This window comes from Miscanthus floridulus, chromosome 8, assembly GCF_019320115.1.
Source record: "Miscanthus floridulus cultivar M001 chromosome 8, ASM1932011v1, whole genome shotgun sequence".
NCBI classification, from domain to species: Eukaryota; Viridiplantae; Streptophyta; class Magnoliopsida; order Poales; family Poaceae; genus Miscanthus; species Miscanthus floridulus.
Window position 1 is genome coordinate 498,340 of NC_089587.1, and position 24,316 is coordinate 522,655.

Genomic DNA, 24,316 nt, shown 5'->3' on the forward strand with positions numbered 1-24,316 from the left:
TGAATGGCCCTCTACCCTCCACTCTCACTGTAACCTAGGCATAGGTCTCACATGTCATCTTCTTCGTCCTCTCTTCCTGTCCACGACACTATCTTACTATACACTTGGGTAAAGTTAATTTTATTTGACTTGGACAAATCTCGTAGTTGATTTTTTTTTGGGGTTGGGGTTGTGTGTGTGGGGGGGGGGGGGGGGGGGGGGGGGGGGGGGGGGACGGAATATAAGATGGGGCACATGCACATCTGCTTTCGTTACAATCGCTGGATATCCAGTGTTTTTGTCGGATATCTCTTTCTCCCTCGTGCGCCGTGGATTCAGTTCGGACATGGAGGACTGCCATCCTATCGGCATTGATCTCGTGTCCAATTTCAATCTATCTATCCTATATTCCTATCCCACGATGATCTCAATACCATTTCTTTTCCCCTTGTCGATCTAGATGCGTTTTCCTGTACTGTACATTCATGGATGCAGATGCAGGTGTGGAGTGGATTCGTCGAGAGGCATGAACAAGAAGATGAACAGCACCCGCCGCCGCTGCACCAATCAGAACCACCACCATCTCCTCCTGATCCTGCCAATCATCTTGTCATCTGAACGCCGCCGGCTGCGTGAACGCCTCCATCCGGGGCTCCGTCAGGTCCACGTCCACTGCCTCCTCGTCGCCAGGCGGCGGCGGCGGTGACGGTGGCCGCCAGCTGCCCCTCCTGTGGGGGTTCATCAGCACGTTCACCAGCTCGCCCGAAACCACCGCGCCTCTGCCCACAACGTTCACCCTGTCGCCGGGCCACGACGCGCGGCCCGGTGACGACGTCGGCGCGCGGCGCGTTTGCTGTTGCCACTGGACGGTCGTCGTCGGCGAGCACTCCTGCTGCTGCAGCTGCCTCTCGATGTCATCGTCGTCCTTAGGCTCCGGGTCACACCTCCCGACGTGCGGCGACGGCTGCAGAGTGGAGTGCGATGTCAGAACTCAGAACGCCTGCAAGAGATGTACGTGGCTGGGATGAGAGAAGCAGCTGACCGTGAGGTTGAAGGCGGCGGCGATGGGGAGGTTCCGGCGCTTGGCGCCCTGCTGGAGTGGCGCGATGGTGGCGAGGATGTGGACGACCTCCGTCATGGTGGGCCTGGCCTCGGGGTCCCACTGCAGGCACTCCCGCGCCAGGTGCGCCATGATCTGCATCTCCTCCGCCGGGAACTTGCCCTGCAGCGTCGGGTCCGGCAGCTCCGTCACCACCAGCCTGCTGTCCCGCAGCCGCGACGTCGCCTGCACGCCCATTATGTACAATCGCTAAGCTCCTGCTTGTTGTGTTGTGAACCGAACCAGCAACCCGTGCAGTGATATACGCTACGCCACGCGCCCACGCACCCAGATGACGAGGCTCTCGTCGGCCCTCGTCGATGACGACTTGTGGATGGGCTGCCGGCCGGTGATGAGCTCCAGCACGACGACGCCGAAGCTGAACACGTCCGACTTGAGCGACGCCTTGCCCACGATGGCGTACTCCGGTGCGAAGTACCCGAACGTGCCCAGCATCCGTGCCGGGGAGCTGCTGCAGCTCGTCACGCCGTCGTTCATCAGGCACTTGGCCATGCCAAGGTCAGTGATCTGCACTCGTTCACAAGAATCGAAACCTCAACATAACAGAACTTGCAGCGTTGAACTTGTCATCCAAGTCAATGGATGACTGGAATGCATCACCGCTGACCTTGGCTCTGAACTTGTCATCCAGGAGGATGTTGGTGGACTTGATGTCGCGGTGGAGGATACGCGGCGCAGCCGCCTCGTGCAGGTACTCCAGCCCTCTTGCGACGCCGAGCACGATGCTCACCCGGGTCTGCCAGTCCATGGGCTTCCTCCCTTGCTTCAGGTCCAGGCAGTCCCTCAGGTTGCCGTTGGACATGCACTCGAACACCAGCAGCCGCTCCAGCTGCCGGCCCTGGCTCTCCGAGCAGTACCCCAGCAATGGCACCACGTGGCAGTGGTTCAGCCTCGACAGCAGCTCGATCTACGCGTTATCACACGTCAGAAAATGAGAGAGGAATTGCAATGGCTGGCATGATTGCTGCTTTAATTTGGTGTCTGCAGTGTTGCGTACCTCTGACAGAAACTCGAAGTCTTCGTCTGCACCTCCTAGGGGCCTAAGCTTCTTCACGGCAACAACTTTGCCGTCGCCAAGCTGGCCTCGGTACACCTTGCTCGATCCGCCAACTCCAATAAGATGCTCGTCTGAGAATTTCCCGGTTGCTTGCTCCAACTCTGCGTATGAAAACCGAATGATGACACCAGGGAATGTGCCGCTTTCACCCCCACAGATGAGATTGCACCTACACAGAAATTCTGTAGCAGGAAGTTGAAACAAGAGTCAGGGTGTGGCTATGCACCGTCCTCAAACAAACACATGCAGCTATCTCAGGCAATTCAGTCAAGCACAACATCTCAAATTTCAGACAGGGAAAATGTATAGGTTAAGCTTGCCTTTTAAAGCACAAAGCCTCGGTTTTGGTTTCATTTGGGGAAGTGGAGACGATCGATTGCTGACGAGGTTTGATCTGCTGCTCCAGCTAGTGTATTTATCGAAGGAGTATATCTGCGATCGTGGAGAGAGAGCATCCTTGCGGCGGAAGTAGTATACAGTGGTGACAAGGAAAGCAGTAGTGGTGAGAATCACACAAACTAGGAGTGTAATCATGACTGTTTTGCTGGAGACATGCCTTTTCCCCTCCTCTGAAGTTCCTGAAGTTATAGTGGAGACCATATTCAGCAACCCCAGTTTCACTTGAGCATTTAGTGCATAATGGAGTTCGTGTATCTGAAATTCTGAATAGTTAAACAAGAAACTATCACATACCAGATGTGCAGTTACAGGAAGTGAAGCAACTCCTGGCACGTAGCACAGCATGTTCTTCTTTCTGAAGGTCCTTATCAGACGCACATGTGCAGTTCCATGACCCTGTGCTGCCATTTTCATCTGCCGCAGCAACAAATTCAGGTGGCATACTGGCATTGTGGTGTAATGAGATGTTGAGAAGCTATATGATCGACTGCCCTTACCTCGTTGGCAATGGCAGGATGAAGAACAATTGGACAACAGGCTGCTGTTAGAGTTTGGTTCACCTAGCGGATGAGCTGCACATACACATGTCCAGTTTGTCGTTTCAGTTTCGCCTGTGCTACCATCTGTACAACAGCTAGTGTATCAGATATTGCTTCTTTTTGTCAACCACTCCATATTTAGTCATTTTTACGAATATTTTGTCACAACAGCTTTGAAAATAGAAGTGCATTCATGAGGACTGTAGAACTTACCACATGATGCTGCTTGCATCAGAAGAACACAGCTGAGGGAGGCCAGGAGAAGTTTCATGTGGAGATCCATCAGCTCGCACCCAAGTAGAGAATGGTGGAAACATCAAATAAGTCCCATCTAGTGTAAGATCTGAAAAATAATGATGGAAAAATAAGAATTGGCATGTTTGAAACCATTGCCTGCTGACCAAAAAGTAATGGAAAACACCACCAAAATACATGCGGAGCAGAATGAACAAGTCTCATCACGTTTTGATATTAAACAAGTACATGGTTGACTAACTGTATCAAAATATCTCTAGGGGAATAGATAAACAGAAAATAATGAGTACAAATTTAGAATAACTTGAAAGCTTAGTGCTTGGGATATAGTAATACATTACTGCAACTCAACGTTAACAAAACAACAAATCCTGGAAAATGGATGTCTTCTGCTTTGAATGCATCACGTTGATGCTAATAAAATATTCTTCAAAACATATGACACATGATCTCCAAAAACGGCTAAAAGTACAAGAAAAAACCTATTTAAAAATTGCCTCAGGCAAAAACGACACGTATCCTGGTCTGAAAGTAGAACCAAAGAGGCGGGAAGGATGAAAGGTGGGAAGACATGGAGTCTAAGAACTGATAGACAAAGAAGGCAGCTTTTTTTTTCTCGAATGAAAGAAGGCAGCTTATATGCAATGCAGGCAATTCCAATGAAGTGGCAGAAGCTATCAACAATAGTTTGACAAACGTATGCTTGCTTTCAAAAAGAAAATACTAGCACATTCAGTGCAGTAGGAGACATCTCAACCAACAGCACTATATGTGCAGTAGGGAAAAAGAAGAAGTAGGCCTTGAAAGAGATTGGCTGTACTTAGGTGCAATGTTCTAATTGGGGCATTGAACACTGGATTATAACTTAAAATGACATCTGGCCTGTAATGCCGGGTGTGAGTGAAAGATGCCAACTCTGGAGTTAATCAGGGTCTTCAGAGATCTCAGGCTGGATCACACTCCTGAAAGCCAGCCCATGCAAGACGGCTGGATGTTCACACCAAACCTTCCAGTAGAAATCTGCAAGCGATAACGATTTGGACTATCGCTATAAAAAAAAAAGATTTGGACTAATGATCACAATCACAAGATGCAAACTCCAATCAAGCCACTGGATTATGTCGGTCAAGAACGAATGAGCGAGATTTCAAAATGTCGTTTAATCTGATAGTTGCGCCCCGTCTCCAAATGCTCGCCTGTGGATGTGCTCTCTACAACTACCTACTGCAGGCTAGTAGTGGCTAGAGCTTAAAATAAGCTGCTCCCTTGGAAGTGCCTTGGTGGTTGCTCCTAATTTAAAATCCTTTTTGGTTGGCCCGATCCATCTAAAGAATCGTTGAATGCTGAAGTAGTTGCAAGATACACATCAATGCATTGTATCCTAGACATGTAATATATCTTTCTAGATCAAGATCTTAGGCATGTAATATAATAACAACAGTATTCTCTAATCATGGATCGAAATACTTGAATAGATTCTTGGGTTTAGAGTAAATTGACCAAGTAGTTGGGCCTCCATGATCTCTATGCCCAAGATTGTCCCTTTTTTCCTCCAGGAAGGAAGTGGTGCTATATCATGAAGACCCAATCTTCAGACTCAACAAAATGCGAAGCTGCCTTTTTCAGTATTTCTGGCCACCGACATCACAAAGAGTATTAACATAGAGCTCGCAGATTGTTTAATCGGGCCGTGCCGGTTAAGCACAAGCAGGTAGGTGAAGATGGGAGCGCCACAGAAAGATAATAATGTAACAACGACGGAAAAGACGTCGGCATATGCCGCTACCTGACAATACTCCTTTTTTTTCAAAGGAGGGAAGCCTTTCTACGCTGCAGGACGGGGACATGCTACCTGACACGTACATGTAGCATCAAATTTTTGGAAAATCTTGAAATCAACAGCAGGATTGATGAGCAGCTACGGCATGCAAGCAAAATTCAGCTATCAAGACATCAAGTATATAGGTTGTAGATGTGGAGGCAGGACAGCACCAAGGTGTGTCTGGCTGGCCCTGCCTGGCTATCCCTTTCTTCTTCATCCAATGTGAACAGAGTTTGGCAAGATATTTTCTTTAAAAAAATACTTGGGAGTTTGGTAGTAAGTTTTTTGGGGATAAAAGAAGAAACTGATGCATGAGTGAGAATGTGAATCGCGTCTCGATGGCAGAGGATTCAATTCACCAGTGCATTGATCCGAGTCGATCTTGGACGGTGTGGGACATGTGAAAGGAAGCAAGTGCTGAGGAAAATGCAGATGCAGTCACACGTGTGTGGGTCAGCAGTGACCGCATTGGTATCTAGGACTAGGAGTAGTCCTCTTTTTTCTTCGTTTGTTGAATGAATGAATAAACGAAAGTTACCATACCACATCTCCTCGGCCTCGAAGAGATTAAACTAGTAGTAGCTGCGTGTGAATGCAGAGGACGAATGATTCACGAACGCATGTGAGCATCATTCTGTCAGAGACGACATGAGATGAGAGAAGCAAAAGGCCACCCGGCCCGGAAAGGCGTCTCCTTTTTTTTTGCTCACTTGCTCTGCTCTGGTGCTCATTCTGCTTTCACTTGTTCTCCTGCCTATGGTAACTGGCAAGGAGGACGGAGGGTCAATCGGAGGCGTCCATTTCTAAATCTGTGGTGGAGGTGGGATCTGGAAGGGGAATCAAATCACCGGGAGATGGATGAAAGGAATGGATGGGCCTGAATTTGGCCGTCGACTTGGACGACGAGGGGGCAGGCAGGGGGGAGGTGAATGAGAGGCCGACGTGAACACGACACGAGTGATGGCTCCCCTGTGTAGTGGAGTGGGTCCTGCCTCACTGCCTGTGATTGCCAAGATCTTGTTCATTTCGCCGTGGCGTGTTGTAAACGATCGTAACAAGAACAGTATTTTTCTCCAACGCAAACCAGTCAGCGGTACTTCTTCACGAATCAGCAACGATACGATCCAACCAGCCGAGCAGTCTGTTGTTGGTTGGGTATGCAGTTGCCGCGTGAATGAATAATGGGGGAATTTCATGTGTGCCATTAAACCAGATCAATGCCGAAAGCAACAGCAAGGAACAAGGGAAAAAGAACGATTGGTTTGAGGCAGTAGGCAACAACAACAGACAGAGCACGACACGATTATCCAAGAGGCGAACAGGCAGGTGGTGTTTCGTTTCTTCCACAGATGGGATTGAGTATAGTACTAGTAAAACTGTGAGCAAGGCTGGGATGATGGGAAGCTAGCTCTCACACACAAGACACACAGCCCCGCCGGCCAGTCTCCCTCTCCCACCCAGACGGGGAGCCGGTGAGGCCATGGGCGGCAGATGTGGAGGAGGAATGCGGCGGAGGCCCGAGGGGAGAGGAGGTGCAGGTCGTACTAACCTCGTCAGAGACTGCAGGGAGCGGAGGAGCAGCAAGCAAGCACTCGGTCGTCTTCCTCTTCCATCGATCCCTCCTACCCTCCGCCGTCGTCGTCTTCCCTTCCTCACGCGCCCGCCCCGGCCCTGCACTGCCCTCTTTTTTCTCTGTGCAACGGGCTGCGTTTGCCTTGGTGCCTTTCCCTCTTCTTCCTTGTCTTGTTGGAGGAGAGGAGAGGAGAGGAGAGGAGCGTCGTGGATCCGAGTCCTAGCTACCTAGTAGTAGCCTAGTACTACTGTGTAATAGGGCTTTGAAATTGGATGCACTGCAATAACGAGGGAGGAGGGAGGAGGGCGGAGGTGGTGATTGGTGAAGCGGCCAGGCCCGTGCACCGCTGCACACTTCATACACACATAGAGTAGGCCAAACAACGCAAATGCTGCCAATTGCCACCGCCACCGCCACGGGGAGTCCGTCACCAAACCGCCTCATTTTCTGCACCGCGGCACACATTCTTCTCACGTGTACTGTACTCCAACCAGTACAGTACATGTACGCCCGGAGCCAGGTACTCGTGCTGCTGCTCGACTTGAGACTCCCAATGTGCCAGCTAGCGCTACCAGTACCAGTACCAGTAGCAGCAGCATCCAGTCCCAAACTTGAGACTCCCAATGTACCATACTACTCCCATACCAGTATACCACACAAAATCCAGACCAACATGTTTCCACACACGCACACACAGCAACACCCAGCATATGCATGAATGAACCATTCTGTTGTGAAATGACACATACACGTCTACAGACGAACAGGTGTCTCTTTACGAGTGATCTTATCCATCAAGCACATGATTAGTGGATAGGATTAGACAGTTAATTTTAGTTCCAAAAGGCATGTCTTTTGGGAACAGTCGTGTCCCTTCGTGACACCCCTTCACTTGTATAAATATACTTCCGAGATCAATGAAAGCAACAGTTCTCCCAAATCTTGTTCATTTTTATTCACACTTTTAACACGTTATCACGCACGCTGTTCTCCCTGAGAGAAAAAAGGCCGACAACCAAGAAGCCTGAAGCCGATGTTCTTGATGCCGATGAAGCCCGGATCACATCGCTGTAGATTCGCCAAGATCGAAGTCACGGCCATGGCCATGGCTTACTGTCTCGTGATCTTCCAATAAATCATCTTCCGCCATCATATTGCAGCAGGGAAGGCGAAGAACAACATCGGCCTACACTAGTGGAGATCAACGGTGACGCAAGTCATATGTCAAGGCAAATTTGCTTCCCTCTACATTAAATTCATGATCTCCGCATACATGAACAGAAGGTACGAAACCAACCTGTTAATTGTGTTCGTCGTGTTTTCTTCACTTCTCGGCATCGTGGTTGTGGTCGTGGATGCTGTGACATTCACGCCTGGATTGGTAGGCGGCTGCCTTGTGTGGCCCGACTCTGGCCGATTGCAAGCCTCACGGTGATGACTGTATCTCGCCGGAGGCGGCAGTTGCGTCTGCACCCACCCTGGTTGGCGTGCGGTACTGCTGCATAATGACTTGAGCAACGGTGCCGGCAACCGCAGCGAAGGTGGGGCCTCTGCACTCAGCGCACGGTAGCCCCCGCGTGCCAGGCCAAACTCCAACGTCTGGTGGCCACGCCCCACTCGCCAGGACGACAGCAGTGGTCGTGCCCGCGAGCCTGGTACCCTGTCGTCGTCGGTAGTCGGCACCCGCGGCTGATGACTCGGCCGCCAGCGGCCTCCATGCCGTGGCCTCGTGCCGCAGATGGTGCCCCCCGAAGCGGCCCGAGGTCGGCCGCCCATGCATCCTCCGCTCCTCACGGCCCCCAGCGCTGGCAACCGGCAGCCCTGCAGGCCACCGCGCACGCGGCTCATCGACGATAAGGGACGGCGGTGATGGTTGTGCCCCATTCGCCCAAATCGGCAATGGCGGCTCCGCTATGCCCGTGGCCCGCGGCGACGGTCGGCCTAGTCCGAGACCCCTTCCCCGACGACAGCGATGGCCGGCTCTTGGCGGCTTCCATGCCCGCGACCTCGCGCCGAAGGCCCCTGCGGCCACCGCGTATCGGCGTCCGCGCCCCTCGAGCGACTTCCCGCGGCGGCGGTGGCCGCGCGACGTTTTCTTCTGATGGAGAAACCGTCCTTAGGGATAAGGCAGTGCAAATTTGCACAAAAATCCTTCATTCTCCTATGAATTACATGATAATCCTAATAGATTATTGATGTATTCCAGATTTATGTTTAAGCCCTCAGGTTTTAACATACTGCGGTGTACTATATTTACCCCACGTAAATGCTCATTTTACACCTTAGATTTAAAATGCATTATGATGCATAATATTTACCTCTTGTAAATAAGTAATTTTGAGACCCATGTGTCATCAAGAATTGCATCATGACATGTACTGTTGCAGATGAATTTACCACTGTAAATTCGCTTTCGCTTTTCAAACCCTATGTTTTCTGGAATTTTTTAGTACTGTTCAAAGCGTTTGTGTAAATTAGCAAACCCAATAAACATGTGATATTAACATTGCATGTTCAAAGTATTTGTCCAAATTGACAAACCTAATAAACATGTGGTATAATCATTACATTGTTCAAAGTGTTTGTCCAAAATGGCAAACCCAATAAACATGTAGTATTACTATCACGACATTTTCATTGCAACTACTTTGTTATTTGCAATTTTCATTTTATGTTAAGCCCATTTATGCTTTATTTAAAGCTTATAGCGCTTACATTTTTTAATGCAAAATCAATTAAGTGTATTACCTCATTATTTGTATAACACAAATATTCCACATTGTATGTTGGCCATACACAAGGTAGCGCCATAGTTGCTACTATGGGATCTACACTAAATTCTTAGTGACTATCCTCAATGTGCGTACCCAACATCACAAATTAGAACATACGGTCTACATCTTTTCACAAGATGACTATCATTAATCAGCATTCCTATTGGCCATACACAAGGTAGCACCATAGTTGCTACTGCGGGATCTACACTAAGTCCACAACTTAGTGACTATCCTCAACGTGCGTATCCAATTCGTTTGCGGATTAACTAAGGTCTACATCAATCTTTTGATGATTACCTTAAAATGTGTTTATACAAATTACATACACCACTTGGCATCTACTGTTCAACAGACTATGTCATATTATTAGAGGTCTACATCTTTATGATGACTACCTCTAATGTGTTAGCATAAATGAGGTTTACACTATTAGTGAGATAGATCTTGTCTCCTATTTATTTTGCATTAATTAATACAGTATCACCATAGCAATTTTAAATTTACCCTTAGCGTAAAATCAAAAAATCTATGGTTTAAACCTTATTAGAATAATAGCCAGCAAATAGTTTGATCTCTTACTCTTGATGGTCACCATTATCTAACATGGTCAATGGACGTAATGTTAAACTTGATGTTCTATGGATTCATGGCAATATTTGATGCTCCTCATAAGAGAGCATCACCACTTATGATCAATTTAAATATGGAGTTTTATTTAAATAAAGCACCATATACATCTAGGTCACACGTATGTGTATCTCAATGGGTGCAAATCGAAGCACTATATGGCTAGCTTTCAATGAGTGATACGAACAACACAATGCAGTCATTCTGCCCAATGCCAACTATGATTGACCACAACTTTATCTCTAGAATCTTAAGTCCACTTGAGAATATAATTATGTTGTTTCAAAATATCCCCCAACATTGTGTTTTCGCAAAAGCACACAACTTACCAAATGTATTCTAGATTAATTCCTACATTACTTCAGATCTAAGTGTATAATAAACTCTTATCGAAGAATCATCATTAGCATTATAGTGATGCTCTATCATCTGAAGTACATTGAATTTTTAGAATCATTACAAGTTTGATGCCATGTAGTAATGCCATCCATAGAACTTTAATGGTAAGATTTAACGCAAAAAGAAGTAGCAGCCCCGTGCATTTTTTAGGGTCAAGGCATTTTCCAAATATGGCAGAACCATATTTTGTCCCAATTATGTATGTTACAGCCACACAACTTGAAAATGTCATGCCTTGAAACATTTAATTGATCGGTATTACAAATCCATTGAACATAAATATCCGGCTCAACAATAAAGATACGAAGCATGCTTCTATCTTCAACCTTACACCACTAGGAAGGCCAGTTGTTCACAAGTTTCATGAAAAAAAAATCAAGTATCAACCAAACACTTAATTAATAAGTGGGTCTTATGAGCATGGAGAGCACGATCATCGAATTTACTTCGCTTGATCCATTTTAGAGACCAAATTTATCTTCCATTTACAAAGATACCTAGTATCTTCGTCCCATTTTGGTGTTGTAATATAAAATGTTATCATCAATTTTAATTGAATATCATAATAATGTGCCATCATATTTGATATTCCATTAATTAACTTGTATGTAATCTATATATTTGCAAAGAATGTCATTATATTCTTCATGCTATATATAGACCTATACGGGAGTCAATCCAAATGCAAAGAGGAATTTTGCTTAGTGGATAGTTGCATCACAAACTCTATACATAGGGAAGCAAAATATTCCTAAACTCTTACATAGAGACAAGAAAATATTTTGTCAATCGCTTGACGCGATGTCATGATAGTGGGTTTTGGTCGTCCTACTAACATATTCCTTATTGGTACTTAAATAATAATCATAAATTCATTCTTGTATTTTGATTCCAAAATGTACCCAATTAAAATTATAGAGATATCCGTCAATATGATTTTCATATGGAAACCCTAAGATGACAACAAAGAGGAGTATTTTTCTCTTAACAACGGATATGGCAATACTTAAACAAAACATCCTCAGTTGGATTTGACTACATATATATAATCTGTATCCAATGTTGCGGACAAATAATTCTCTCTTGATGTCAACAAGACTTGGCACATTTGCCTTAGTTATTCTACTATAGAGATAACTTGAGAATTATTGTCAATTTTATTGGTCATAGCATCAATATGAGCCACTACATTTCTTGAAGAAATTCAAGAACATACATGTGACTCTATTTACCATTTTATGGACCATAAAGATACTATATAATGTACATTTATGCATCCATAATATAGTCCCAGGTGTGTCTCTTAGTTATGAGAACCATCACTATACCAAACTCATTGCTCGAAATCTTCAATTTAGAGCAAATTATCCTAGATGCGGGATCAAATCCATTTTATATGGAACAGTTTGATTTTGGGGTACTATATATCAAGTACCTTATGTTCATACCAATAGTGGTTTTATTGAGTCTCTTATTGAGAATCAAATTGCATGACATATTAAAATAGAATTGTAATTTACCAGAACTAAGTTGTTTTTATGCGGCCTTACACACCGCATCGTTAATTCAAATTCATCAAGCTACACTTATACAACTCCCTCTATTACAGTATGTACGTGAAACTTTAGCCGCAGCCAAATATTTCTCATCTGCGCATCGAGTATGTTTTCACATACCCATGTCACCACCCTAACATACCAATGGGCATTAGGGATCCCAAGAGGTAACTCTACTGGGGATTTATAAATTGCCCGTATGTTGATCACATTTGAGGATAATTCCAGACATTAGGGGGAGATTTATACCACATTAAGAATGCCAAGAATCAAAAGAGCAATCCTCACATCTACGTACCAAAAAATTCTAAACCTAATCATTTAGAATGTCTTATATTTGCATCATATTGCAAATAATCTGCCAGAAATATTTACTGATAATAAGGGTGTCATAAAATCCTCTTATCCTACTTATAATACACTCGAAAGAATGGAGGTACCAATTAAAACCATTAAACTTCCACTTCGAAAGAAGAAGGGGAGAAGTACGGCCGCTCATAAGGATAATGCTCCAAGTAAGCGTCCGAGGATACCAAGGATAATATCCTCCAAATTAGAAATCCAAGCCAACCTCAAGTTGGTAGACACCCAAAATGGATGAGCATCCAAAACCTAGATCAAAATTCACCCGGATCAACAGTGCACCCAAATTCTGATCCTGGAACATTGGAACACCCTGACTCCATATGGGAAATGACTCGAAGTCCAAAAGGGTTAATATTTTCACATGCTATATTGATTTCAAGAACCGAATCAATTATTTAAAGACTACAGATTGTCGTGGCATATACTCCTCAAAGATTGCTTTTTTTTACCTTACTAGATCCAGACCAAAAGTCCTAGGTAGAGTGTCTTCACACTCAAATTTGGTCAAACTAAAATATGGCAATTAAGGAGATTGCTCTTGTTCAATGATGCAAAGTATTACCACAGTAATATCTTTCCTCACAGAGTTTCTTTTTAGAAGCAAGGTGGTGAACAATGAGAGCTTGTAGCATATGGTTTCACGCAGAGACCTAGACGTATAAGTCCCAATGGACTTCATATTCTAAATGCAAATACAAATCGCAACATACATTATGTATAATTAAGCATGATTATGTATATTGGTTATTTTGATATCATCATGTTACAAAAATAATTATGCAATCATTTGAGATATAATTTCCATCATGTGGATTCGAGATGGAGGATTTGGGTAAGACCAAATTTGCCTAGGCTTACAACTTGAGCACCGTCCTTCAAGGATTTTAGTGTATCAATCAGCCTATATCCAGAAAATATTGGAGAAATTTAATATAGACAAATCATATCATAACAAAACCTCGATGGTTGTTCGTTCTTTAGAAATAGAGAAAGATCCATTTAGATCATAAGATATTGGAGAAAAGATATTGAGACCAAGGTTTCATATTTTAGTGTTATTGGAGCACTTATGTATCTTGCAAATTGTACAGGCCTGATATCGCATTTGTAGTGAACATACTAGTTAGACATAGTGCAAATCCAACTCATCGTCATTAGACGGGAGCGAAGCATATCCTCAGATATCTTAGTGGCACAAAGTATCTTGGTTTATTCTTTAAGAGAAATCATGATTCCAATATGATTGGATACACGGATGCTAGTTACTTATCTGGTTCCCATTCCAAACTGGATTTGTATTCTTACATGGAGGTACAGCTATTTCATGAAGTCTTCTAAACAGACTCTGACGGCGACCTCTACTAATTATTCTGAAATTATTGCTCTATAGGAGGCATCACATGAATGTGTATGACTTCGCAGAATGATTAATCACATACAATTGGCATACGATATTGGTTCGATTAAATCACCTACAATTATCTATGAAGATAATTTCGCTTGTGTTACACAGATGCAATCGAGTTACATAAAGAGCAATATCACTAAGCATATTGTTCCTAAACTGTTTTATTCCCATGAATTACAAGAAAACGGGGAAATAAACATCTTGCAAATCAAGTCATGTGATAATCTCGCTGACCTATTTACTAAGTCCTTACCAACTTCTGTGTTTCAAAAATTGGTACATGGAATTGGTATGCGGCGACTTCGAGATTTACCAGAATCAGGGGAGACATCTCCTAAACGTTGACCTGTACCAGCATCATATTATACTCTTTTCTTTCACAAGTTTTACTTATGAAGTTTCTTGTTAAAGTTTTTAATGAGGTAATATTAACATAAGCACGTGTCATATTTCTTATTTTTCCCACCAGGGTTTTTGTGGAAAATATCAAAGACACATATTACCCTCACAACTCATTCATGGTTTTTCCCTGAAAATGTTTTTCATGTAAGTTATCCAAGAGACAATACCAATAATATGTCGTCACATTTTCTCCTAATTTTTTCACTGGGTTTTCACAGAAGTTTTAACAGCATATCACTTTATATTGCTCCTCATATTTTTCCTGAAAGGTTTTTAAGGGAGTTATCTTTATATCATATCTCCTATATTTTTCATCCATTGAGATTTTTAATAGGATACCAATAACATAGTGATTTATTTAAATCATATATAAATATGCTATTTTCTCCTTATTTTTTAATAAGATTTAAAGAAGTTTTTATGTCATATCATATATTCCTCATATTTTTTCTATAAGGTTTTTTAAGAAATTTCAGCTTACAGCTGCATCGATCAAAGAAGAATGTTGTGAAATAACACCTATACGTGAACAGACATCTACAGCCGAACAGGCATCTCTTCATGAGTGATCTCATCCATCAAGCACATGATTAGTGAATAAGATTATACAATTAATTTTATTTCTAAAGGACATGTCTTTTGGGAACAGTCGTGTCCCTTCGTGACACTCCTTCACTTGTATAAATATATTTTCGAGATCAATGAAAGCAATAGTTTTCTCAAATCTTGTTCATTTATATTCACACTTTTAACACATACTGCTACCCCCTGCTAGCAGTGTACAACCCACACAAACCGTATGCAGAAAAGAAAAAGAATACCGCATGTAGGCAGCCCAGCAGCATTTAGACAGACAAAACTCCCCTACTCTGCTGCTTACACGACCCTACCTACTAGACACACTTGGCATTCCTCCACATGACCCACTTCACTTGAGTCCAGTTCCCCATCACTCACCATGCATGTGACCCTCCCAGTCCCAGCTACATGCCATGCCAACACATTCACCAGATCCGATCCGAGGCACAACCACACGACATTTCTCAGGTCAAAGGTTCAGCAACACCCATGCAGATAACATATGTACCAATATCCCAACCACAACCAGACCGCGCCAAACAATATAAATAAACACAGTACTTCTGACTAATGATCATTCCAGCCCCGCACCAAACAATCATCATCATCAGTCTATGAAACCACAAGAAAACATACAGTGACTGCGCTCTATGTTAGGATTAGGGTTCATGCTCTCTGTCTCGTGCCATATGCTATCACTATTCACTACTCTGCTGCTGCCTCCACGGCCCCCCAAAATGCCTGATGATGCACACTACCCTCACCGGAGCCAGACATCTCCTGCTTTCAAGGGATGCTGCTGCTAAAGGGGTCCTGTGGGCGACGATATCGCTGCACTATTCCAACCCATGCCTCTACATTACACCAACCAACCCACAAAACCAGAAGTTCACTGCTACTCTAGGCTATACTACTACTCGTCGTCAGATAGGCACACCACCTCTCTGCTGGCGCCCCCGGAGCTTCCCTGGGGGGATGTGCCAGGGGGTCCACCAGTCAGGTCAGCACCTCCCTGTCCCTGGGGGTATGTGCCTGGGTGTCCATGAATGAGGCCAACCCTGAGCGATGCCTCCCACTCGAGCAATGAAGCAGATACCTGATAAGACTGGTTGCCTATGCGGGCTACGGGGTGCCGAACTCCAGCTGCTGCATTCAGTGGACCTGACATGTTATCGGGAGCTGGATTCGGAAACTCTGCTTGCTGTCGAGCTGCCATGGGAACTGGATGTGAGCTTGGTGCGGTTGGCTGAACTGAGCTTGGTGCCATGACTTGGGGAAACCGTTGTAGGAGGCGACGCAGCCCCTCCTGACTCTGATCTGGGGCAGCCTGAGCAGTACCTCCTATGTGAGCTAGAGCTTGCTGAATTCTTGATTCAGTGTTCAGTGGACCACCTCCCACGTGGTGAAAAGCTGGATTCAGACCTGGTGCTTGTTGGCTTGCCATGGCAGCTGGGATTCTACTATTTGACTGCGCAAAGTTTGCCATTGGCTCTGGACCTGAACCTGGTAGCAGCGAGTCTGCTGGAAAAGCTGGATGTGAGTTTGACGCAGATGGCATTGCCTGGTGGACTGAACTTGGTGCCATGGATGTCAATGGGATACCTGCCAGTGCATTGCCAGACGCAGAGCTTTCAAACATACCAGGGGAAGACTGTCTCGATGGTACAAACCCTGGATTGGTGATACTGGGCTGCTGTTCATCTCTGCGAACCATTGTAGGCGGTGCCGGCATCCTGAGTTGCTGAAGATGAGGAGCAGGTCCACGTGATTGTGCTCCAACAGCTCCGTAGATTCCATTTCGTGGAGGCATTGAACCAACAGGTGATGGTGCTGCCCTGGAAAGGTTTCCAGGTAAAACCGGCTGCAGTTGGATAACCCCAGAAGCCGGTGCCCGAGCCACCTGTGAAGGTTGGAGGTAAGGTCCTGTTGTATGAGATGAGATCAAAACTGGTGGTCGAGTGGCTAATGATGAGGCAACCGGTAATAATGTGGTTTGAGCTGCTGTTGTCCCACACGGAGCATGCTGAGAAGACTGGGGTGCCTGCCAAATTGTGGGACTTGCAGATCTCTCTGTAAAATACAAGGAAGAAGCAAACCATGTATCACATGTTCCAAGGAATGAAAAAAATAAATTCAGCAACAATGTCAGATCTAAATACGCAGATCAATGTAAAAAAAATGTAATTCAACTAGCCAATCCAGGCAAAGCATATAGCATTACAGCACAAGAATCAAGACAGGGGGAGGGAAAACTCCACACACACATGCTATCATTCCACCATACAGAACACCCAGGTATGCAGGTCAAGGGGTCAGGTGACATCAAAATGATTAGTCTTAACCAAACAGTGTTCAATCTGACAAGAAAAATAAAAAAACCAATGCAGGCTATGGAAGATCTGCATTAGGTATAAACCTCACAAGAGCAAAGAATATTGATACATAAACACAAGCACAAAGTTATACTCATACCTTGAACTGGAAATTCTTTCATTTTCTGAAAAATTTTAGCTAGTGATTGATGCACAAAAACTTTCGTGCAGATACGATTAAGATCTGTGGTCAACCGATGATACGCAGAATCTTCCTCTTGAAGTAACAACTCATATTTCTCCTTTACCTTCTCTATTTCTTGGTTGCACTCTGTTTGAAGTTGTGATTTCTGTCCGCAAGAAATTGTGCAGAGAAGGAAGAAATGAAAAGTCTCACGGTTAGAAAATGCAATCTAATGTAAGGATAAACCATGTACATAGAAGTAAATATGCAAACCTTCTGTTCATGGTTTTTACTGAGCACAGCGTTCCAGTATTTCAGTTTTTCAAGCTCATTTATTAGTGGTTCGGAACTACATAATAGACTTGCAGGTGCCACTGTAGATAGTTGGGCTAGCTGCTCAGGACCCGATGTCGTGTTTGGCTGAAGACCTATTTGAATTCTCTCATCAGGGTGTGTCCTCTCTGGTGGGATATGCTCAGCTGAGGTTGATGGCTGTGTTTCAGGCTGCAAGTTCTGAGCTGGAACGGTGCCAGATATGCCTGCTCCTACTGCTTCCGCAAGTTGATCCTGCAATGGAGATGATGACCGCATTCCGGACTGCAAATCTGGAGTTGACAACATACCACAAGTACCTGCTTCTTCTGCATGAGGATCACATGAAGGTTCCACACTCTGCTGGACAGCTGTGCATTGTGTCATAGGCATGCCAGACAGATCAGTTCTTTCAAGTGGAACATCCTCCTGTATTGTAACTGACGGTTGCAAATCCTGAGATGCTGAGGTGCACAAGAGACCAGCCCTTTCTGCTTCCTCAGACAGAATCAAGGTCGGTGGCTGCAAATCACCAACTGGATGCTGTGAAGTTGCTAAACTATGTTGGACATGGGGACTTGTGATTTCCTGTGCAGGCATACTTGCTTGACCATTCTCAGTTTCAGCTTCCCCAGAAAATGGCAGGGTGGACAGATTGCTGGTGGTACAAGTTAGATATTCTGTTTGGCCTCCCTCTGACAAATCAGTTCCTCTATCTGGCCGACAGCCTGTTTGGCTCCTGTCATCTGGGAACATTCTTTGAAGTGGAACATCCAACAATGACGTGGATGGCCGCATGTCAGGATGCAAATCCTGTTCTGCCTGAGTACCCATCATACCTGGTGATTCTGACACAGCAGGTGTATGCCCTGAAGATGCATCGTTACTTTGGAGGGAAGACGTACTTGATATCTTAGCAGGAGTTCCAACCTCCAAAGGAAGTGACAACATAGCTGAGCTTTGTGGGGCAGCCAAAATTGGTGACTCTGAGTGCGCTTTTTGTGCGTGAACAGTGCCATCATTATCTACATCATGATTTTTACTGCCTCCCTGTGATAAAACTGTTGTAGTTTCTGGCTGATGCCTTGTTTCAGAGCTGTCAGCATCCAGGGTTGAGCTTGATGGTTGAATATCAGGCTGCTGGGCAGCCTCTGTGTCCAGATTACTTGATGGATCTGCTTCTTCTGGTGGATGTCCTGAAATTGGTAACTTCCGTTGAGTGGGTAGACTTGTACTATGTTGTGCAGGCATACTTGACTGATCACGAGTTTCAGCTACCGAAGCTTCTGGCACGACAGCTGGGTTGTTTGGAGCAATATAAGATCGACTTTCTGAATTCAATGGATCTGCAGCGACAGTGTCAATATTTTTTTCTTTAACTCCCGTACTGGAATCATCTAAATGGTCAGAAGCTGTCCCTTCCTGCAACATTCCAGTTGTTGTATCTGGTTTCATCTTACTGGAATCACCTAAATGGTCAGAAGTTGTCCCTTCCTGCAACATTCCAGTTGCTGTATCTGGTTCGTGGTTCATTTTACTAGAATCATCAGGACACGCCTTCTGATGTTGAGCACCCAATGTTGGGCATGTTGTTTGCATCTCAGTTTGCAGATCCTGAGCTGCCATTGCAGGTAATGCATCAGATGGTTCTTCTGCAGTTGGATGCTGCAAGGTCGTGACATTTTGTGGAGAAGCCAAAATAGGCAATTCCATGTGGTCCGGATCTGCTGCAACAGTACTATCATATTCTGCATTGATTCCCACAAGAGAAGTTGCACTTCCTGGAAGCATACTTGGATTAGCAATAATGTCTCCCTTGGCATGTTCAATACTTCTGCCATCACCAGTTGAAGATTCCTAAAAATAAGGAGGCTATTAGTGATCGGTAGTCAGGCATCACTAAAACACTTTACAGGGACAATCAACACAAACAATAAACAAAGCGCAATGGTTAAAGAAAATACACACAAAAAAAAGCTCTAAGCACTGGTGAAGTATCAACAAAGTACACTTGTACAGCAAAAAGGCTTAAACACTTTGATTATCTTGGTGGTCTGGGAGCTGTAGAAGCATGGCAAGACCTGTGTGTTCAATAGATCTTCTATGAGTTCAGACACGGTTCTCTGAGTTCAGACATGGTTGTGAGGGCAGTAATGGAGCTGTGGAGAAGGGTACCTTATGGTGTGCAGCCAAGGCTAAAGACCTCACTGATTTCTCAGTTCAGTACTTCAGTTGTTAGATCGTTTCTTGTTTTGTTTGGTGGCACAGCTGTGATATGCGAATTGGTGTTTGTGAGTGGTTTGTAAGTGGTGTTGCATTTGGGTATATCCTTCTTCATGAAATGACACACAGATCTCATCAGCATTCAAGGGGAAAAAAGTAGTTGCAAGAAATGGCTTTGATGTGATTTTCCATAGACAAAGATAATCGCTCAAAGAATCTTGTGTCGAAAGATAATATAACAGATTTGATAGGCTTCAAACACAAAACAACCTCCAACCAAAGCACAGCAAACAAAAGCCATGGCGTATGACAGATAACAAAAGAAAGAAAGAAAAACTCAGCTGACTAATGCAATACCTGATTGATTGAATCATGACATGTAGGAATAGAACTAGCAGAACAGGCTCTTTGGTAGTCAATTCCATCAGAACTACAGTGATTATTGTTATCTGGAAGATCTACAGATTCTGATGCTGCTCTCCCACCAGACCTCATATGAGCTTCTGTAGGCTCATTTCTCACTGCAAGTGTAGGACAAGCCTCTGGTGAAAATGAACTGCGTACAATAGTAATTTCCATCAATCTGTCATCCAAAAGCTGGTCACCATCCAAGGCCAAATTTTTGTCAACATGATTATCACCATTTTGCTTCTTAAAATGGATGAATTCCTCAACGACAGAATTGGAATCTGGTAGAGTAACGCAGGGATCAGGGAATTGATCTAATTCACCTGATATTACTTCGTGTTTGAGTTTTTCCTTCATCAGTTGCTCTTCAGCCAGTGTTGTAGAATGCAGCGCATCAAGTTTGAAAAACTGGAGCCTCATGTGCGCCAAAAAAGAATGCATAAACATAGTGAACCACTGAATCACTAACTTTATTTGGTCAATTTTCATCTCTTCATCAATGTTACTTGTCCTGATGTGTTGAACAACTGCATGGCATACCTCTTTCAGTTTCTTAACTTGATTGTCTCTCTGTGTTCTTAAATTTAATATCTCAAGTTCTTGCTTCTCAATGATATCCCTCTCTCTTGAGGAAAAAATGATGTTAAATAAGTCTATTCTTTTCATTGCAGCATTACTAGGAGATTCATCACTTAAGAGATGCTGTTCTCTGCCAGCATCTGGAGCAGATACCAATTCGTGCTCATCTGAAACCATCACCTTCTTCTCAGCGGCAGACACGCTATCTTCAGTGCCATTTGTGAAGTTACCATGAAGATCCATTGCCTGCTTCGGCAAATTGTGGTCACTTCTCAAGTTAGCAGATGAGCTCTCATGTGGTGATAATCTATCATTGATTCTTCCACCTGGTTTATGTGCAACCTTTTCTTTTAAGATACCTATTTCTTTATAGAAAAATTCTGCGAGCTCCTCACTGCATTCATATTTCAAGCCATCTGAAGCAAGGGCAAGTGATTCTCGATGATCCAACTTAGTGTATTTCAGAAAAGAAGCAGCACGCCAACACTGAAGCAAGTAATAAAGAAATTTATTGTATTTGGTAAAGCCGATGTAAAAGCAAACAAAGTAACACTAGTTGGTGCCTCTCTTACCAAGGCTATGTTGAACGCATGCAGTATGCACCGTGGCTCCCGCACAACTAGATGATTCTTTAAAAGATATTCAAGGAACTGCTTGGCCAGAAAGTGTACATTATCCTGCAGTTGTTAAGAATGAAAAAGAGTTCAGAACCAGAGGAACAGATACTTCCACAAATAATGAAATCAGAATAACACTAAATGCAACAAGAGGGGCAGAGAGGGAGGAAAAAAGTTAGCAGAAAGACTTTTCATGTTAAAATAGAACAAGCAGTAGTAGATCGCCGCTTCACATATGCATCAAGAATATATAACCATTAAGTGTATCACAGGAAGTCTTAGCAAGTGCATAAGAGCAACTCTGAACTGCAGACACTGTCCTTGTTTATTGTTTAGAGCAAAAGAAAAAAAACAATAGAAGAGCTTAGACTATACATACTGGTAGCTTTAACACCATCATTAGCTTTGACAGCTCATGCTTAATTTCAGCGTGAAGACTTTTGGGTGTGCTCATGTTTTCCACTCCTTCAAAATGAACTTTATTAGAAAAATGTAATATGTACACCTACAGAACAAAAATACTAACTTCAGATTGTTTTACCTGTCTCAGGAAGTAGATGAAGGTCAGCACTTGATGGAGTACTAATTTCAGGAAGCAGGTCACGATTAATTACATCCAAACGGAACTTTGAAGAACCTGCAGTTTCACATGTGTTTCTACGCTTCCTTCTGGATGTGTTAGTTTCTTCAGTGGTAACTTCAATTGGTTTATAGTGCTGACAATAAGATTTCCCATCCAGCAAATTTAACCAGAATTTAGGTGGATCTCCATCCAGTGAAGACACCCCCTCCTTCTCTCCTATCAGAGTAATGTTTCTTGAATAAAACTCACCACTCATGCAAGCTTTTGATATGGCTGTACTATTTACTTTGCTGCTATCTTCAACCTCAGTAGACAGTTCAGTTAAGAATTCCAAAATTACTTTATCCATAAAGATTGTGCCCCTTTCATTACTTTTACTTGCGCAGTTATCTTGTTGAAGCTCATCAACTCTGTTGAAGAGGAATGATACACCCCAGCTGACCAAGCAATGGCTTAAACTAGATGTTATGTCTTGGCTGTTGCTATCAATAACCATGCTTTGCTTGGCGAGCACAAGACTCTTCTCCTCCACTGTGAAAGGAGTATATAAGCGGAAAATGCGCACATACTTCAGTTGCGACCCTATCTTGAGCTTTCGAAGAGCCTTCAGATCATTTAGTGGATTCAAGTCACTACCATAAATGATAATGGAATCAATAGATGAAAGATTAATGCTGGGTTGGCATGCACGGCTATCGATCAGAAAAACAAATCTCCCTTTGGTCGTGTCGTTGAACATATTCATTGCTTCTTGCTTCATTGCAAATGCTGAACGGTTTTGAACACGTTCGTATGACTCGGGGCCAAATTTATGGCGCATGAGGTCTTCCAAGATGTTGCCCATTCGGTCTCCAACTGCCCCATCAGACTGCCACAATGCAAAAAAAAAAAAAAAAAAAAGAAGAAGAAGAAGAAGTTGAAATAGTGCTGAACTCATAGATTGAAGCATGCCCTTGATGCATGCTAACTGCAGAAGGCTAGCATAAGCAAGAAAAATGTAGAAGGCAAAGTTAATACCAGTAACAGAGAGAATGACACAGTTCAGAATAAGCTAATTAGAATTATCCACTATCCAGTTCCTAATAAATCGTTTTTACTGGTTAACGTTGGAGTTAGTTAACCAATATAGCTTGAAACCTTTACAACAACAACAACAACAAAGCCTTTAAGTCCCAAACAGGTTGGGGTAGGCTAGAGTTGAAACCCATCAGAAGCAATCAAGGTTCAGGCACGTGAATAGCTGTCTTCCAAGCACTCCTATCTAAGGTTCAGGCACGTGAATAGCTTGAAACCTTTGATGATGATAAAATTGATAAATTGAGTATAACATAGAATACCTAGGAAAGCCAAATATTTGAGTAATTATGTTTGTAATGACTGCTAAACTAAGAATATAGTGAAGTAAGAGAAAGAAAAGGCGGACATAACTCACTTGAAAAAGAACAATGACCCTTAAGCTCTTGTTTCTGATCTCTTTAAGCATTTTTTCAAGAAGCAATAATTTTCCACTCACACACATTCTATCATCCGTAGATTCAATTATATCAATGAGGCAAGGGTGATTGCAGCACTGTTACATAAAGCCAAGATGAGATCAGAATCCGTGACAACATGAAAAACTTCAAAGAAAATGTGCGTAGTCATGCAAATTGCAAGGGTGCTGTCTACTTAGTATAGAAGAGAACAGATATTTTGAAAACAAACCTTCCAAAGAGACATGACAACGTCACAAAGAGCTCCAACACCGTCAGTTGTCATTTGTGACTGCAGGACAGAGGAATTTGCAAGCAATATAGAAGAATAGAGTTCTAGCTGCACTTGTGAAAGGTAAGCCGGAACCCAATACTCCAAAAACTTTGAAGAACCTGCTTTTCGTTCATATGCAATATGGCGTGTAAACCTTGCTCTCAACATAGCAAGGCTATCAGTCTCAATGTAATCTCCACTGTCTTCTTGTTCCGAGTTAAGGAAGTCTAGCAACTTCTTGTACTCAGGAAGACTATCCTACAAAACAGCAAGAAACATGGAATTATTTGAGCACTGCTATAGAAGCGAAGATGTAGTTTAGAGCTGATGAAAGGCACCTTCAGTGGAGAGCTCAAAAGCACCATCCTAAAATCTGTTGGTAGTTGCTTGAGTTGTTTGAGGTGTTTTGCAACTGAGTCTTGACAATAATCAACAATAACTGACTCCCAAACAATGCCCTCTACACTTTTAATGTCCTGTGCCATAGTAGACAG

At 43.7% G+C, this 24,316-nt stretch overlaps 2 protein-coding genes across 6 annotated transcripts; both read right to left on the bottom strand.

Annotated features, from left to right (window-relative positions):
• Nucleotides 1-197: 197 nt before the first annotated feature.
• LOC136475464 (receptor-like serine/threonine-protein kinase NCRK) lies at nt 198-7,078 on the bottom strand. 3 transcript variants are annotated; one of them, XM_066472936.1, is made up of 11 exons: nt 6,721-7,078; nt 5,136-5,201; nt 3,308-3,437; nt 3,053-3,178; nt 2,850-2,969; nt 2,477-2,734; nt 2,097-2,338; nt 1,707-2,006; nt 1,367-1,606; nt 1,022-1,264; nt 198-943 (listed from the first exon to the last, which is right to left on the bottom strand). In XM_066472936.1, the coding sequence occupies exons 3-11, from the start codon at nt 3,375-3,377 to the stop codon at nt 590-592; spliced, it is 1,953 nt and encodes a 650-aa protein (XP_066329033.1). In that variant the 5' UTR covers nt 3,378-3,437; nt 5,136-5,201; nt 6,721-7,078; the 3' UTR covers nt 198-589. The 3 variants fall into 3 exon arrangements, with proteins under 3 accessions (XP_066329033.1, XP_066329031.1, XP_066329032.1); XM_066472934.1 differs by lacking the exon at nt 5,136-5,201; XM_066472935.1 differs by lacking the exons at nt 5,136-5,201; nt 6,721-7,078 and adding an exon at nt 3,832-4,549.
• A 7,859-nt stretch (nt 7,079-14,937) lies between these two features.
• Nucleotides 14,938-24,293, bottom strand: LOC136475465 (helicase protein MOM1-like). 3 transcript variants are annotated; one of them, XM_066472938.1, is made up of 11 exons: nt 24,161-24,293; nt 23,781-24,080; nt 23,509-23,646; nt 22,035-22,944; nt 21,873-21,958; nt 21,449-21,553; nt 20,247-21,362; nt 17,628-19,523; nt 17,331-17,520; nt 16,837-16,928; nt 14,938-16,758 (listed from the first exon to the last, which is right to left on the bottom strand). In XM_066472938.1, the coding sequence occupies exons 1-11, from the start codon at nt 24,185-24,187 to the stop codon at nt 15,772-15,774; spliced, it is 5,847 nt and encodes a 1,948-aa protein (XP_066329035.1). In that variant the 5' UTR covers nt 24,188-24,293; the 3' UTR covers nt 14,938-15,771. The 3 variants fall into 3 exon arrangements, with proteins under 3 accessions (XP_066329035.1, XP_066329034.1, XP_066329036.1); XM_066472937.1 differs by having other exon boundaries at nt 14,938-16,928; XM_066472939.1 differs by lacking the exon at nt 23,509-23,646 and having other exon boundaries at nt 14,938-16,928.
• Nucleotides 24,294-24,316: the final 23 nt, after the last annotated feature.

What these genes read in the sequence shown, in the direction of transcription:
- LOC136475464 (XM_066472934.1), bottom strand. Translation starts at nt 3,377, where the DNA reads ATGGATCTCCACATGAAACTTCTCCTGGCCTCCCTCAGCTGTGTTCTT. An exon ending in ATCCTGCCATTGCCAACGAG is followed by an intron (nt 2,970 to 3,052) that starts GTAAGGGCAGTC and finishes TTGCTGCGGCAG; the next exon opens with ATGAAAATGGCAGCACAGGG. An exon ending in CCGCCGCCTTCAACCTCACG is followed by an intron (nt 944 to 1,021) that starts GTCAGCTGCTTC and finishes TCCACTCTGCAG; the next exon opens with CCGTCGCCGCACGTCGGGAG.
- LOC136475465 (XM_066472937.1), bottom strand. Translation starts at nt 24,187, where the DNA reads ATGGTGCTTTTGAGCTCTCCACTGAAG. An exon ending in TTGTCATGTCTCTTTGGAAG is followed by an intron (nt 23,647 to 23,780) that starts GTTTGTTTTCAA and finishes TTTATGTAACAG; the next exon opens with TGCTGCAATCACCCTTGCCT. An exon ending in GTAAAAACCATGAACAGAAG is followed by an intron (nt 17,521 to 17,627) that starts GTTTGCATATTT and finishes TCTTGCGGACAG; the next exon opens with AAATCACAACTTCAAACAGA.